Source organism: Folsomia candida, unplaced genomic scaffold (assembly GCF_002217175.1).
Source record: "Folsomia candida strain VU population unplaced genomic scaffold, ASM221717v1 Fcan01_Sc022, whole genome shotgun sequence".
NCBI classification, from domain to species: Eukaryota; Metazoa; Arthropoda; class Collembola; order Entomobryomorpha; family Isotomidae; genus Folsomia; species Folsomia candida.
Genome location: NW_019091214.1, coordinates 2,331,456 through 2,348,618, shown reverse-complemented (window position 1 = coordinate 2,348,618; position 17,163 = coordinate 2,331,456). Strand labels below are relative to the sequence as shown.

General features: G+C 39.6%; 4 protein-coding genes across 9 annotated transcripts in view; 2 read left to right on the top strand and 2 right to left on the bottom strand.

Moving 5' to 3' along the window:
- Positions 1 to 397: 397 nt before the first annotated feature.
- LOC110858853 (cGMP-dependent protein kinase, isozyme 1) lies at positions 398 to 7,917 on the bottom strand. The gene is made up of 12 exons (XM_035858962.1): positions 6,890 to 7,917; positions 6,018 to 6,455; positions 4,091 to 4,103; positions 3,870 to 4,007; positions 3,631 to 3,800; positions 2,764 to 3,304; positions 2,128 to 2,336; positions 1,854 to 1,987; positions 1,714 to 1,785; positions 1,476 to 1,635; positions 1,357 to 1,414; positions 398 to 1,301 (listed from the first exon to the last, which is right to left on the bottom strand). The coding sequence occupies exons 1-12, from the start codon at positions 7,052 to 7,054 to the stop codon at positions 820 to 822; spliced, it is 2,580 nt and encodes an 859-aa protein (XP_035714855.1). The 5' UTR covers positions 7,055 to 7,917; the 3' UTR covers positions 398 to 819.
- On the top strand, positions 4,529 to 5,619 carry LOC118438514 (sarcoplasmic reticulum histidine-rich calcium-binding protein-like). Its single transcript, XM_035858963.1, has 3 exons — positions 4,529 to 4,710; positions 4,806 to 5,300; positions 5,385 to 5,619. Exons 1-3 carry the CDS (start codon positions 4,575 to 4,577, stop codon positions 5,441 to 5,443), a joined length of 690 nt encoding a protein of 229 aa, XP_035714856.1. The 5' UTR covers positions 4,529 to 4,574; the 3' UTR covers positions 5,444 to 5,619.
- A 1,061-nt stretch (positions 7,918 to 8,978) lies between the features above and the next one.
- Positions 8,979 to 12,493, bottom strand: LOC110858750 (geranylgeranyl pyrophosphate synthase). Of its 2 annotated transcripts, XM_022107612.2 has the most exons (10): positions 12,276 to 12,493; positions 11,800 to 11,993; positions 11,680 to 11,724; positions 11,570 to 11,605; positions 11,454 to 11,482; positions 11,232 to 11,376; positions 10,674 to 10,794; positions 10,560 to 10,600; positions 10,385 to 10,483; positions 8,979 to 10,313 (listed from the first exon to the last, which is right to left on the bottom strand). In XM_022107612.2, exons 2-10 carry the CDS (start codon positions 11,908 to 11,910, stop codon positions 10,008 to 10,010), a joined length of 933 nt encoding a protein of 310 aa, XP_021963304.1. In that variant the 5' UTR covers positions 11,911 to 11,993; positions 12,276 to 12,493; the 3' UTR covers positions 8,979 to 10,007. The 2 variants fall into 2 exon arrangements, with proteins under 2 accessions (XP_021963304.1, XP_035714818.1); XM_035858925.1 differs by lacking the exon at positions 12,276 to 12,493 and having other exon boundaries at positions 11,800 to 12,131.
- Positions 12,494 to 14,912: 2,419 nt separating this feature from the next.
- Positions 14,913 to 17,163, top strand: part of LOC110858681 (protein held out wings) — a 53,339-nt gene continuing 51,088 nt past the window's right edge. For 3 of the 5 annotated variants that reach the window (XM_035858931.1, XM_035858930.1, XM_035858929.1), the window contains exon 1: positions 14,913 to 15,576. The gene's annotated coding sequence lies outside the window, so the exon portion shown is untranslated. The remainder of the gene's footprint in view (positions 15,577 to 17,163) is intronic. The other 2 variants (XM_022107520.2, XM_022107521.2) reach the window with 2 other exon arrangements.

Below are 17,163 nucleotides of genomic sequence, written 5' to 3'. Positions count from 1 at the left end.
TGGGTATTTTGAAAAAGCTGTCGAAATTTTCATGGTATCACTGAATGACTGAAATAATATCAGTGCATGTTTAAGCACGAATTTACATCATGTAAATAAAATTTATTTACAGGAAATGATGGTTTAAATAAGAATGGATTTTTGAAAAGCTGCCAAAATTTTAGTGTCGCTACATGTTTATGTATGAAAATATTTTCACCTCTCATGTACTATACGACCATTGATTGATACCTAACCCTGAAAAAGTAATGTGAAATAAATTTCCAATAAAGAACGGATATGGATAGTCATGTATTGCGTATCAACCTACCACGCCACGCCACACCAATTTTTGTCGTGTGTACATATGTACAAAAGTCGGGAAAATAAGTGAGCATTTCATGAAAGTATTGATTACAGTTGGAAAATCGAACGCCATCATTTATTCCATCCTTTTAAAGTAGGCAAGTAGACCGTAATACGTAAATATTACATGTGGATAAAGCAATATAGAGCAGAAAAGCAATTTAACGCTACTCAAAGCTAAGGACTATAATTAAATCGTAATAAATACGCGGAAATGACATATTTCATTTAGCCAAGCATAGAATTAAGTATTTTCGCAAAATATGTATAGATACAGTGGCTGCGGAAATGAGGGACAAAGGGACAATAATGTCCTCACGGATATTCGATGATCCACTTATCTGCTCAGGTATATATAAACCCCTCTCTCCCCTATCCTACAATGTTAATGTCCCCACGGTTTCTGCGGCCACTGCATTTAGTTAATTCGCCAATTTGACGAGTAAACATGTTAGTAAATAAATACATATAAATTCAGAACTCCATATCCCACCCGGAAAAATCGTCGGGTACGTCTTGTATTTCCAATTCAAATTTGTCGAAATTTGACGTATCTGCCGGTGCTCGAAGGTTTGGGCGTATCGGAGGTTTCATTCTTCGGTGTCGGACTCCCTCCCAATCAAACCCTTGCCACCAGCGGTGGGAATTAATCTCTCGAAAATTCCGGACACCCAGACGCTCCCCAGGAACTTGGCGACACAACCTCCGAATCAGCGAGATTGCCCCTTTGCTTACAGATTTTGTGAAATGGACAGACTCGATCCCTTTCAAAATTGCGTTGTAGGTTACCAACGGGTCAGAATTTTGGTCTGATCCAGAACAATTTTCTGCCATCGGGCCCCACGGAGGACAGCCAGTTAGCAGTTCGAATAAAAGAATTCCAAACGCCCAGAAATCCACGCTGTGATCGTGACCCTTGTTCAAAATTACTTCGGGAGCACAATATTCAGGAGTGCCTAATGAAATTTAGTGATAAAGTCAGCTCATCATAAAATGATTAATATTTTTTACCGCAAAAAGTCCAAGTTTTTGAGGTTGCGGATACAACCTTGCTGAATCCAAAGTCAACCTAAGGCATAAATTACATATCTCAGAAATTTACTTCATAAATCCTTTATTAAAAATGTTACCAATTTCACGTAGCCATCATTCGCCAGCATCAAGTTCTCCGGTTTCAAATCTCTGTAAATTACTGATCGTTCATGCAAATATTCCAGAGCGAGGATAACACAAGCAGCAATGAATCGGGTGGAAGTTTCGTCAAAAGAGCCCTTGTCCCGGAGGACAGTCCTACATTTAAATATACATTTTTACGTCTTATACACATATCAATGTTCATATTTTTCATAATTTAAATGGTTTTCATACCACACTTCACCACCGAGACAAGCTTCCATCAACATGTACACGTACTTTGTGTCCTTGAACGTTCGATACATTCTTCACCAAAAAACAGTCAAGTTACATAAAGTTATCATTGTATTTCACACCATAATTATTGTATGTACCTCCCAATAAAAGGGCATTTGCAAGATAGCATGATATTCCTCTCCGAGAAAACATGCTCTTGCTGCTGTGTCGCGGAAATGTGCGCTTTTGGCAAACATTTCAATGCAAAGACTCGATTAGGGTCGTACGAGATCTGCGTGCAGAACAAAATACAAATTAAACGTGGAAGTTCCAAAGCTCCGGTCATCGACTTTATTTATTTGATTTCTTGACCAGCTCAAGAGATTGCATGCATAATTAATAAATGATCAAGCATAGTGCATGACTGACTACCTGGACTAGTTCGACACGACCAAATCCACCGACGCCCAGTGTTGCCACGAACTCTAAATCGTCCAGTCTCAACTTGGAGAAATCATAGTCATCATGTTTCAGACACCTTTCTCTGTCAAGGATCGGGTTTGGCAAGGAGCATGATAGCTGCTTCTTGGAACAGCCAACCTCATCAAATCTGTCATGCGTCGTCCAAGTCCGGTTCGACTCTTTAAACGAATCAAAGAAGACATCACAATTCGTCTTACAAAAAATATGAATTATTTGAAAACCTGATATGCAAATCTATATGCCTAAATAAACTAAACTCCAATGTTAAATAAATGGACAAGTGATTCATAATTTCGTTTCTTGCGGGTTTGGTACATTTCTTGCACTGCAAAGCAAGAACCCAAGAAATGCGAGATGCAAGAAACTGGGAGAAAGTGCAAGAAATATGCGCCTCCTGGCCACGTGCCGTATGAGATATAGCGGCGGGAAGTAGATTCTTGCGCCTTACATTTCTAGCAGGTCAAAATAACTGCAAGAAACCACTTTCTTATACGTGGTTACTTTCACCTGAAACACTGACGCGATTGTACCGCCAGAAATTTCGATCTTATCACTTATGAAACGCAGTTTAATTTATGCAATTACCCGAATTAGCCAACATATTCAACTCGGAACATGACGAGGACTGTAACGGTCTCCGATTTAAATTAAACTCGGTCAAATCTCCAATCAATTGCATGAACGATTCCCGATCCAATGTTAACACTTCCACGTCCGTGATGGCGATTACGTTTGCGCTGCGTCGCTCTTCATGGAGCAGGGCTTGCTCTCCAAAATAGTCACCGTGTCCAAGTTCTCGCAGTACTTGCCAAGGGCTCACACTCGCCGTCTGCTTTCCATTGGTACTGGCGACTGGCTGAGGCTGTGGTAACAATTCGCTTCGTTGAAATGGAGATGACGAATTTTCATAGCTTTCCACGTTCACGGTGGGAATTTGTATTTGTGGTTCTTGCAGCCAGGATGAATTCTTTGCGGGATGATTTCCAAAAAAGGTTGCGGGGTCATTTCCAGTCTCGTCCGACATGTCGGATGAAGTGGTCACCTGGACGCGTCCCTCGCTGATTATGAAGAAGGTATCGCCAGCTGCGCCTTCTCTAATTATAAACGATCCTTGCGGATATCGTTCCTGCGCGATGAAAATAATGCAACTTATCATATCCTTCTTATCTAGTAAAATACAATGCAGAGCTGCATCGGTTATCCGACTTTCGGGTGAAGTGTTGATCCGAACCGAATCTGAACGGTTCGGTTTGGATATGTTTTCAGCCAAAAAATTCGGATGGGTATTTTTACCCGAAATTTAGGATTTGGTTCTAATGGATCAGAAAAAGTGACAGAATACGAACAATTCGGTTTTTTCAATTCTACGAAATATTCGGATTCGGTTCGGACGGATCAGAAAATGTGTCCAACCGACTAAACTCTGTGCAATACTTATCATATTTAACTTACCACTTCTAAGCAATCTGCTACTCGACCAAGTGACCCAGCATCCAAGCCCTTCAGCAAGGGGACCGATTTTAAAAATGCAAGACGATCCTTAATCCTTTGCATTCCTGCTTTCACCATTGCGACTCGGAACGCTCTTCTTTCCAGGGCCCATACTTTGCATTCCGTGATTGCTGGATAATAATTATTCCCAATTACTGTATCTTTATATTAATAGAAGAATACTAATTTTTCTTCTGTACCTCTCACCGACGCCGTTCTTTTACAATTGTAGAGCAACGCCAGTTCCCCGAATGCCACTCCTGATTTCAAAGTCCCCAAAGTTCGAGTGTCCTGCGAAACATAAAATGTCCCCTCCGCCGAGACGTACAAGTGAGATCCTACAAATAAAAAGGGATTAATATGAATTATCCAACATACAGATTCTATGAGAAACATTTTTTGATTTTTATCATTTACGTACCAACTTCCCCCTCCTATGGAATAATAAGTTGCTACAAAATAAAATTCAGTCAATGAGAATAACAAAATGTTTTTTTTTGATACTCGAAATGGGCATGAACATATTTCCAAAAATTAACCATCGCCACATTCCAAACTCTCCTTTCTTATCTACTATCTACTAACGAGAATTTGGCGTCCCTTGTCCTCGAGAAAGAAAAAATGGAGCTAAAATTAGCACTCTCTCTCTCTGAGCTGTGGAAGTGAACTCTCCATTTAACCACAGATACGCTACCTTCGTCCTCCTCCTCACCGGCTTCTTATCAACTGATAACGAAAGTTTGGCGTCCTTTTGTCATGAAGGGACTAAAATGAAGAAGCTCTCACACAACTCGTCTGCACTGCCAGCAAGTTACACGTTTTCTTCGTTTCTCCTCAACACTTTTCCAATCTTCCACTCTTTCCATCCTTTATTTCCTTGTTTCAGTCCTTTTTAGGGCGCAAGGATGCCCCCCAAGAGACGATCCTCGCGGAAAACAACTCGGACTCTCCCCCTTGATACCGACTTCCCTCAAATGGAACCCCTTGTTTACGACTCGGATTTGTCCCCTGATACTGACCACCTCAACACGGAAACAAGGCGTGAGTTTCCAATCCACCCTCCTAATCGATTTTACTCCCGCAACAACAAGGTCAATTATTATTGTTAATGCATTTAAATTTATTTGTTTTTTTAGGAAGTATGAGGAAACGGAAGAAGGTATGCTACACGGAAATAGATGACGACTCGGATTCTGACCAGACTGATACCGACCACCCCCATTTGGATGAAGGTGACCACTCGGATTCCGAACTCGGACAAGCCCATCCCCACTCTGATCACACGGATGATGGTGACAACTCGGCCCATTCCAATGACACCGACCACTCAAATTCGGATGACGAGCCCACCTCTGACCCCGATCACCACTCTGCGGGTCAAGTGGAAGACGAAGACGACCAACTCTCCCCTCGTTCCACCCACCACTCTGCGGACAAGGAGAAGGCGGAATATACTTTTGACGCACCCCCATCTCCATCTCCACCACCACCGCGACTCATTTTGACATATGGGGATCGCGTCATGGAGTACGTCCCTACCACGCCACTCCCACACATGGCAGGAGCGCCCGTCACTTTTAACCTCTACATGCAACATGGAGATGGACCTCTGCATAGAGTTAAACTAATGGGTAATGGAAATTGAATTTACAATAATTTGATGACGATGAATGATTTTGACAAGTGTCTAATGAGTGTTAATTATGCATTTTTAGCCAATATTCCACCCACCACTGGTAGCTCCACCACCACCAGCCCCATCACTACAAGTTGAATTGTGGCACCCACCCAAGGGGACGCTAAAAAGGGGATTATTATGTTATATCCCAGGACATCTTGGAAGAAGAAGAGTACCCGGAGGAGACTGCAACCCGCGCCAAACACGCTGAATTTATGGGAATTTTGGCGACGTTGATGGAAACAATACTTAAGCAAGACTTCAAAGGACATCCAATTCGACCCATGACTGGACAACTTATCCACTACGATATTGTATTTAGACGCCTTTTCGAATTTAAAACAGGATGTACAATTGTAGTGAGGAGAGAGGGAAATGGTATTCCAATAATTAATGGACAACCCCAATTTGTGTGGTAGAATGTTGCAACGCTAATTTGTTAAATTTTAGTCTCTAAACTTATAATTCGAAATTAAGCGTTACGGGGTCCTGTAATACCGTTGTTCGTCAATAAATATGTATGTTATTTCAGCCTCCTTTGATACTCAAAATATGTTGTTTGTCTTTCTTATTCGGACGCATAACTTCCCCCTTTCTCACATATAGAGCATGTCTAATCCAACAGACTACTTAAGATCTTAATTTCCAAACTAAAATAATGTTCCCCTACGCGAATGACAAACTCGCCAACGGAAAATGTCTGCGGACACATGAAGTCAACCATATCCCGGATTTGTTCTCGGTCCAGATTTTGGAGAAAGTCATTATCTCCCAATGCTGCCCGGATGAGTTGCCGTGTTCTAAAATCCTTATGGTGTCGCTGAGGCTCTTCGAGGGTTCGAGTCGAGGCCGACTTGGCTGGTCCTCCTCCTCCTCCGCTTAAAATCGCGGTCGTCGAAGCGGCGTCGGATGATTCGTCCTCTGAAGAATGGGACACATTCCAGGAACAGCTTTCTCCAGAAACGCCACACTTTTTCTGGTGTCCTCCGCCCCCGCTGTTGCCGCCTCCACCACCACCACCGCTTCCAAGAGATCCAACAGTACCCGTTCCAGAATTTCCAGAGGAAAGGGATGGAATTCGGCGCAATTCCGATTTTTCGATGACAGACTGAAATAATATGCAAATATTTATTTGCATTGTATGCAAATATTTATTAATTATGCTATCGCTTCCGACTTATCAAGGAGGTCTCCCAATGTATGCAGTCAGATTTTGATCAAACTGGGGTCAATTGATCATAAATTTAATTAATATGAAATATGCAAAAGCCACGATCTCATAATACGCAGGTTTTGGCAGAGATATTTCCATCAGAAGAGGAGAAAGCGTGCCGTAAAGTTGACAAATTTTGCATTTTCCAAATTTACTGCGCGTTTTCTCCTCTTTCGGTACAAATATCTCTGTCAAATATCTCTGTCTCTGGCAGATCATAACTTTTGCAATATCCTTACTAATCAAATTTGTGTTCGATTGACACAAGTTTGCTCAAAATCTGTGACCATACGTTACGAAACCTCCATTATTACTACTTTTTAAATAACCTTCAACTTATGCGTCTCCCTCTGCAACCTGATAATCTCTTTGTCTCTCTCCTCCAACGTTTCCCTGAGACGATTAACCTCCGCATACACACTCGTAATATCTCTATTCCACTTTTTATCCTGTGCCTCCGGACTGGAATCGGAGTAATAGTCGTTGTCACTCATTTTGCTAATTTCGCATCGGCAACCCTTTCACAACTGAGAAATCAAATTAAATTGAACCCGTCTCAAAACGTAGTGGACCACAGGCTGAAGTTGACATTTGTCGCGTTACGCAGCAGATCGTGTTATGTTATAACAATGATGATTGCTTTCCGTGGTTAAGACGGGAAAACGGGTTGACAGGTGAACACAGATTTCACTCACTTTCACCAAAAGTTTACACGAATTAGGATTCAACTAGTTTCCACTGCACGCCTTCTTGTACAATGAGACCACACAAACCACTCCTCGCAATCTGTTCGGAAACCTATTCATACGTAACTTTGACGAAAACAGGACATATTTTTGATTCGGTTGTTATTGCGAAAGTGACATTTGCTCGTATTTAGTTTGCAACCTTATGTATTCTTAATTGTTTTTCTGAACCAATATTTTCAAGGAACGACTCGATCGGTAGATATTCATGAAAAGGAAAAGTTTGCCGATCGAGAAGTGCTACAAGTGCATAATGAAAAAATGTGAGACTTTGGACTTGCTTTATTTGTCTATTTTCGTAAAAGGTGATGAACGTACATTGAGCTGTACGTGATAAAAAGTCTTTGCTGATTTTTGTCTACACAGTAATTGGATGGAAATCACTTTGCGTCCGACTGAGTGAGTGAAAGATTCTGCAACTGGTTTGAAATACTAGGAAGGAATGTGGCAACTTTGGGCGTTCATGCAAAATAAAGTGGTGCGGTACTAAGGTTTCGGTGGTTTGGTTACCGTTTTACACTTTGCTTTCTCTCTCTGTGTGTATCTAATAAACCATAAAACCGTCTCAAGTCTGAGTACATACACTACGTAGGAAAGTGTTAATGCTAAATAAACCGGAGTGGTAATTGGTTAGAAAACTCAAATACAAAACAATCGAAAGAGTGAACGGTGGGATCACCAAAGTAAATACGACGCTACGAATTTAGTTTCACTCAGACAAGGTGTGAGTGACAATGGAGGTCTCTCAGCGTATGCTCTCAGATTTTTAGCCAATCAATCACAAATTTAATTAGTATTAAATTTGTAAAAGACACGATCTCCCAATGGGCACATTTGGCAGAGATATTTGCATCCGAAGAGAAGAAAATGCAGAAAATTTGTCAACTTTACTGCGCGCTTTCTCCTCTTCGGATGCAAATATTTCCACTAAACGTACGCATTTCGAGATTGTGTCTTTTACTAATTAAATTTCTGATCGATTGACACCAATTTGCTAAAAATCGGAGAGCATCCGCTGGGAAACTTCCATCGTGAGTGTTGAAGGTAGTGAAGTAGAAGGAAAATAGTTGATGAACCAAAGTGGAGAAACGAAGGTACCAGAAGGAAGAAAGTTTTAGGTTGTTGTAGGAAATGTAAGCATACGCAAGTCATAAAATTACCATTATGTTTGAAATTACTGGGGTTAAATATGTTATTGATGTCCGAGGACCGATATATGCGGGATCACTTATAGCATGACTGAGAGATTTCTCTGTTTTACGGATGAATGGGAAATAACGGGTTTCGTTCCCTGACAAATCAACCATCATGAAGTGGCGTTGTTGTTATCGTGCGAATGATACGAACAAAACTGTACGAAAAATTCCAGGAAAATTGATGGCTTGGAAATTGCATAAATCGTTGATCACAATTGCAAAAATAATAACAGGTGTGTTGAACAATTCTGTCAAACACCTGCCGAAAATTGGGAACGATGTGATGTCGAAGTTTAATAAATAATGTTGATTACACAGAAGACTGATTCTGAGTGTCGTACATACATTCTATTTTTCAAGCTGTTTGCATTTCTCTTTCACGATTGATGGATTGTTTTTTTTTTGTCCAGGAAGTGAAATGCTTAGATGAAGTTGTTGTGGATGAAGTGAATAATAAATATGGAATACGACTGATGTTTCTTTGTTGTAAAATTGTACAGTATTTACTGCGGTTTCTTTAATTCTGGAGAAATAAGACATCATGCATGGCACTCTGATTTTATATTTGCTCAATTTGATTCAAGCATTTGGAAAGTCAATAAGGTTTCGATTATTGTCGAATTTTGTAACATGTGGGTCTCAAATGTCATCGATATGAAGGTTACACTGATATTTTAGTAGATATTTTGCAAGATGCAGTTTTACACTTTTTTACATACAGTACATAAAGAAAGATTCGTTCGTCAAGTTTAACCTGGTCTCTACCAATCATGAATTGTGCGAATTTCTAAGTAAAAGACTATAACTAGCTATACAGTATTTAAAGCAAGTATTATTACTACCTATGAACGAACACGCACTATTTTTCTACTTTGTAGCAAAACTAGATTCCATACACCTTAATCCTAAGTACCTAACTAACAATAAGTAATAGTTTAATTTGTTTCTATATTTAACAGTCCTGAGAACACGAACTTGATTCATTCTTTCTTTCACAAAGTATGTAACTCTTCCACACATAAAGTTGTTTGAAATGTGAGCAAGTACAATTTTGAGTTCTCTTATTAAACCACGCTTAAGGTTGCATGATAAAAACTATAAAGTTGTCAATATTCAAGTTATAGTTTATACAATCAACCCTTTTTAGAGTAGTACAGCACCCGCACAATATTTCGCTACTAATTTTAATATTGCTTATTTGAGAGACGGTATTTTTGTAAGCACTAGGAAGCCTGGTTTTCAGAATTTTCGATTCGATTATAACGATCTCACATGTATGCAGTTTTCACCATAATAATGTTGTTGAATATTCTCCGACCTACATTTATATAAGTACGTCAAGATAAACAAGCAATACACAAGTTAATACGTTTGATAATACTCTCGTCATGTCAAATTGTCGTCATCATAATAATTATAAATACGTAACAATAATAATAACATTAATAATAGTAACTGCTTGAGGCAGTAATATCCAGATTTTTACATCACTGTTTGAACCAATTTCATTTTTGAAAAATTTTGCAGACAAGTTCTTCAACCAAAGACTCTAAATAAGGATTTCCACCAAGTGCAACAATTTCTGCACGAATCTCATGAGCAAGAGATTTTAGCTTTTCCTGAGTGTAGTCCAAAGATCCGAATTTTTGAAGAAGGAGTACAAAATGTTTCTTAAGATCGTGGCTTTTTGTGCGTTGCCGTAAAATACACGCTATTTGAGTGTCTTCAGGATGCTTATTCATAGCGTGGATCACCGGAAAACTGAATTTACCTTCGGTCAAATCTTCGCAAAAACTTTTATTCTCGCAATACTAAAAATACACAGTAATTAATGTAGGCAATTGCGTGTCAATAAAATATACATATTTTTAACTTTAAATACCTCTGCGAGCATCAAGTTGGCATAATCATCTCGTATTTGGAAGAATAAACCCAGCAAAGAAACCAGCTTTTTTAAATCTCGATGATCATTGCTGAATAACTGGAAAGAAAAAATATCGGGTTTGAGCTTTAAAATATCATATCATCATAAAATAAATAGAATAACTTCATAATACCTGGAGTAATCTAATGGCCAGCATAAATAGACCTCCAGTTTCTGTATCAAATTAAGAATTTCAACAGTTACTTTTAGTTTACGGACCTATAAATAATGAATGTGGGTCCCGTACTTTTTACAATTGTATCAGTATATTGCTGTTCGCTCGGACATATAAAGGAATCCCTCCAATACATTTCCATCCCTTGACCTCGGTGTAATTCGAGGAGTTGCTCCGTGAATACGGCAACAGCCTACAAAAGATGGTTATTAAAATTAAATGTACTACAAATCCATATGTTAACATAGAACTCGGTGACTCATCGTCAAAATCAGACAATCTTTACTCATTTCCCGGCTCTGAGTTATTCGTTAAAAATTCTGGACCACAAATTTGTAGAGGACGTCGTTGCAAATTTTCTAAAAAAAATACACTCCAGATTTTGACAGTTCTTGAAGGAAATCTCAAGAAGTCTTCAGAAAAATCGAAACTAATCGAAACTGGCTGACCTTAATTTTTAACATCACCGTCATTCTATTAAACAACTTACTAACTACAAATCTATCGTCCAGAATTTTAAAATAAATTCCCAGAGCCGAGAAATTATTAGAGACGTTTTGATGTTGACGATTTTGGTGATGATGAGTCATTGAGTCCCACGTTAATAATTATATTTAATCGTGAAATTACATTAGGATGCTTTAAAGCTAGACTCCTCTCAAGTGCGATGAAATACACGTAATTCGCAGCATTGATTGTTTGAGGAATTCCAAATATAGCATGCGCAGCAGGATGTCCTCTTCGCAATTCACTTCCGTCTTCGATATCGTCAATTCTAAAATGGTTTTATAACAAGTTTGAATAACTCAACTAACTCACAAATTATCACAAGTTTGAATTAACTTCACTTACAACAACGAGGCGTTATGAAGTAGCTCAACCTGCAACAATAAATCAAGATATAATAAATACAGAAATATCTTGTCCTTCAATTTATGTTGTTAAATCCAAATTGTTAATACACTTACAATATCACAAACCTTGTCCAAAATTTCAGGTTCCACCTACAAAGTTGGAATGTTCAAGTTTTAAACTAATTTTAACCCAAATGTTTACATAAATAATGATAACCACCAACCTTAAGCCAGTAATTAAAGGCAACTGACAACTTGGAGCGTACTTGCTGAAATAATTACACGCATTTCTTAATTAAAATCACAATAGTTAACAAATTCTAATAATTTCGAAACTGACCAACCTTCCCAGGCAGTGATCGAATGTAATCAAAGGAATGCAAAATAATGTTATCCTCCTCAGGATTTCCGGTCAGGCTGGATGTCCGTGGTTTACTTCCATTACTTCCGTTCATCTTTTCCAACTAATTTAAGGGCTGTGATATACGTGAGGGTTATTTGGATAGTAGTAAAATATCACAGGTGAAGGGTTGATTGACTAGAAGGATTAACACAGCACAAAATAATTAACTTTTTCACCTCAGTTACTTAATTACAAACTAATCTTGACTGTAATCTTTGATGAGTCAGTGTGTTGCATGCAAAACTTGAGTAATTTGATGTGTACAAAAAACTTTAAAGTGAATCCAAGCGGGTTGCAAGTGTCAGAAAGTGCCCCGTTTAACTAACTTCATTTATGCAAATTTACTCTTATTAAAGTTTGTCTCATTTTTAGGTCAATCACTTCCTGGAATAATTAATTTGCATGATTTTGATTTACCTGCTGCGAAAGAAATACGGCCAGTGTGAAATAATTATGTTGGAGATGAATGAACATAAAACTGGTGACGATAAGTAGTTATCTTGCAATAAGAAGAAGAACAACAACAACAATACACACAAAAGGCAAGAAGAAGAGATGATATAAAAGATGATAAAGACGAAGAGGGTTCGGTTCTGCGGAGGGTTTCCGCCCCAGAGGGATGCTCAGGGATGTCTGGTTAGATGTACTTTCTCCAACTCTGCTGCATCAAAATCAATACTTTCACCACCGGCGACTTTCGGTTGGACGAATTCCCTCTCCGACACCACACACTTTCTCCACACGGAAGAATGCAATGCAGGATATTATGTTCTCTCTCCGCTGCTGGCTGGCACGGTAGCAGGGGTGAAAATTGTTCGGGCAGAGGTGAACATTTAATGACTTGAAGCGTTTGTCATCCATTTGAGAAAGATATTTCCTCCCTGGTACGAATCCATGCCCAAGTCTGGAGCGTTCCGAAGTATGTAAAAAGATCTCGGATTTCTCGGCGGCAAAGAAGTGATACTTTCTCTCCCGTAAAACTAAATATGCAGAGAAAGTGTATGGGAAAGTCGGGAGTAAAACCGGGATGGTTGGAATGCGGGTGGGTTCAGGGGCCGCGGAAGTGTGGGGACAGAGGGGCAATGTCCCCATCATCTGCCCACGTTATATGAACCCCTCCCTCCCATAAATGTCCCCACATGCCCCCCCCGCTTCCGCGGCCACTGGGTGTGATATGCAAGTATGTATGCATGCTAGGTATGTAGGCATACACATGTAGCAAGGCAGGGAGAGAAAGTAAGTGCCAACTGCATGCACCATTCTCATGAATTCTGAATTGATTATTCCCAACTAAACAAAGTGAGTGAGTTTTCACTTCCACTTCTGGTGGTGAGATTCTCTCCTTTTATGCCTTTGGCGTGGCTTGGCTTTCATCTATCTCGCATTATATAAATGCACGAATAAAAGCAAGCACAAGTGGTAGGTGGGTGACATCCTGTCCTTAATTCAGTATTAAAATTGTACTCCGGAAGACTGACTTGCTCCCCCGACTGGATAATGGTTCCAACTTTTCGGCAGGAGAAAGTGTCCAATCATCGGATTCCTCTTGGCACATGAATGAAATAAATTGGTGCCAGATCAAACCTGAAGTGGCCAAGAAAGTGTACCAAGTAAATTCTGGACGAATGACCAGATCAAGAGGGACAAGAGCCAATTTTTCCACTAAACTTGCTCCCACTTTCAGCCAAGAAGAACACCAGGACGTTTCTTCTTGGACGTGATTGCATATATATTGTGTTTGCTGGCGTAGAGGGGGACTGAACTGACTGCCATAAGACTACCAGCCACCACTGCAGAAGAGGAAGAACTTTCTCTCGTGACATGCATGCCAGCCTGCCATATTAAGTAAGTAACGGTATCATGCTCACCATACATACATACCAGACCACTCTGGACTCCGGACTATGAATGCATGTAAAATAGAGTAAGTGTAGGGCGGGTAAAAGCGTAATAGTCGATGCGGCGTTAAAAAGAAATCAGTACGGAGAGAGAGGGAGAAAAGCCGTGACTGCTTTCTACACACACCAAAGTTACAAACGAAGCCTACATATGTACATACGTATCAGGTCTGGTTTGGGCTATCCCATTGTACCACCACTACCACCATGAATGACTTGCTACAAAAGGTTTGGTTTAGGATTGGACGGAGAAATCTCTGCATTATGTTCTTTCTTTCTCTTTCCGCAGCTATCCAACATTTGCACCAATCCAATCCACCCGGCCGAGTTTAACTTTCTCTCTTTCTCGGTGACTTGTCCTCATAAACATAATCCTGCTATACATCCGCCTCCCAAAGCTAACCAAACCACCAGCTAATTCCTTAAATATAAATAATGGCGGAGCAATAAGTGCAAGATGTTACTAGTGAACCGACCGTTTAATCCGGACGGTCAGTCAATCTGTTTTTTTCCTTGAAGGTCATATACACCGCACATGTATAATCTCCCACTTAAACTTAACCTCATCCTCTCCCGTATATCCATCCATCCATCCAAGAGAAGGAAGCAAGGATCGCACGGATGGATTTATATTTGTCCATAAAAAAGCTGGCTGCCTAAAGAATTCTCTCTCACTTGCACTTTCTTCTTCTTTTTCTCTCTCTCAAAAATAAACCACGAGTTTCTTCCCTCCGATACGGCCAAGGGGAATATTAGAGAACAAGTCTAGTCGATTTTTACGTGGGGAACAGCAATGCGTCGTGTCGTGGTCACATGTGTTGATAAGAGGATAAGGGCCGACACCGCCTGACATGACCCTTCTTCCCCACGTAGCATGCCACTTCACCATCGACGCGATACTTTCTCTGCCCCCGGTGCTGCTGCAATGCTGTTACTCCAAAAAGCATGGCACCAACCAAACAACCAAGGATATATAAGAAGACTACCTCTTTTTGGCTCTTATCGTGCCCGTGCCTGGGTTTGATTGCCACCGAGAAAGCAGAACCGACACGACACCACACCAGCCTCGTATTTAGTGAGTGGGGGAAAGGATCCCGTACGTAATAAGATGGGCGAAAAGTGAGCGAGCAAGTTCAGTATTCCTTGAGCAGTCTGGCGAAGTGAATGTTGGTCGTCGTCGTCGTCGTCTCGTCGTCGTCCTTTTTCCATGCCCCGCCGAGAAGAACAAAAATAATTACAAAAATCAGAATTCTTCTTCTTCTTGCTTTTTGTACTTTTCCTGACTAAAATTAACAATTTAACTTTTTAATCCAGTTTAATCATCCATGGTTCGCGGTGCTATTAACTTTTGTCGGTTACTACTTTTATGGCACGTGTGACTAATATTGTTATTATTCGATTAACTCGCGTGTCCTCAGTGTTTGTTGTGTTGTAATTAACGACTTGTTTGTTGACACTACTCACGTATGCTTAGTAAATAATAATCGTAATAATAAAGTGCATTATTAATATTTGTTGATAACTAATTATTCGTGACCTTGAAGAAAAAAGACATTTGAATTAATAAATAGATTATTTATTTAATTACCAGAGGCCTTTTGCTAGAAAAAAACGTGGTGGTCATCCAACTTAGGGAAGATATTGACCGGTTCGTTATCTTAGCGGATGCATCCTGTGTGGACCATTTTTCAAAAGACGGAAACAAAGTGATAAGACATTATCCCAGGGGAGGAATAACAACACAATTTGAAGACAAGGAGGAAAAATTACTCGAGACATTCAAGAAAACAAAAACTTGGCCTTTTCCGGTTTTAACTAAAGTGAGCAATTTTTTTTACTAATATTTAATAATTGTGCTTTTTGTGTCCATGTCACGTGTGTAATGTTGCTGCATGAGAATTTATTAATTACTTCATAATAATTAATCCTCCAACACTAATAATAATCATATTAACATGAAAAACATCGCTTTTTGCACGCATTTCCTGCCTTTTTGTAATGCTTGCAAAATTACCGCCGGTAATTTACCGGTCACTACCGCAAACACATAAACATAAGATAACTCATCCCGTTTTTAAATTGGAAGATTTTTCGTTATCTTTTCGTCACGAATTTACCTATCTTCTCCCGTCTCTCTAAAACGGGTTAATTTGAAACTCGCACATGCAAAGAATAATATAACCTGCAGCATGCTAGCTTTAGCTGCTGACGGTCAGATCAAACCCCACGGCTGTCATAAATCTTTGAAGAAAGTCGCAAAGGTCCCATTCTACTTTAGTTCCGGCAGACTTAACCACAAGCAAGCCAATTTCACGATGGAGTCGGACTATTCTTTCTCTTCTTCAGAGTTTCCCATGCAATTTCGAGAGGAGAAAGTGAGAAAGAGAGAGAAAGTCACAACAGCCAACACTTTTCCTCCCTTTTCTCTTTTCTATGTAGCTGCACACTGATGTTCAAAAGTTACAAAATGTGTTCCCCGAAAATTCTATCTCTCTCTCTTTCCCTTTTAAAGTATTTCAACCTTTTGTATTTTACATTTGATGCGGATTTCGATAATGCTGTGTCTTGATAAACAAGATGATAACAAAAGGAACAGGACGAGAACGATGACGACTTTCACAATAAAAATGGATGGATGGATACACCATTTATTTTATTTTATCCTACACACACACTGCATTACATTAGCAGTTCGTCGATCTTCTATTCTTGTTACAATGCAACCTAGTCCAGTGTATTGAATGTATGTGTATGTGACATTTTGTATTTGATTTCCTGCATGAATGCCTTCTTTTGATGCATTTCGACCGGACAGAAAACATCGCTCTACAATGAATGGCAAAAAATATCAGTACCTAGATTATTGGCCAGATTATTTTATTGATCAATCATATTCATGTGGTGGAGTCGTCGTCCAATCAAATTTTCCCATGGGGTTGGTACGCATTCCATTTTTATAGGTTTGCCTTGTCGGGTGTTGTGATCGCTATTAATAAATTGGAAAGGTGGATGGGACGGAAGGCTTATTTATGTATGTATTAAACCCAACACTTTGGAATTAACGTCCCCCGGGAGTTATTAATGGACACCTCACCTTTCCCTCTACATCCTGTCGTTTAGTTGTGTCATGTCTTGCACTTTCTGGAACATAATCGCGTTTCACTCATAGTTTTTGGATACATAACATAACATGATGGCATTTAGGAAGAGTAGGTCAGTCATTGATTCACAACCCACCCTTTTTTCCTTGATTTCATTTTATCCAAGGCGTTTTTTTCCCGTATTGTTCCTACCGTTAGTTTTTTTTGCCGTATTGTTTGCCATTCTGTTTTATTCAAGACGTTTGCTCTTATTTTGTTGGTGGTGGGGATCGAGAAGAAGAAGGAGGAGGAGGAGGAGTTGGTGAA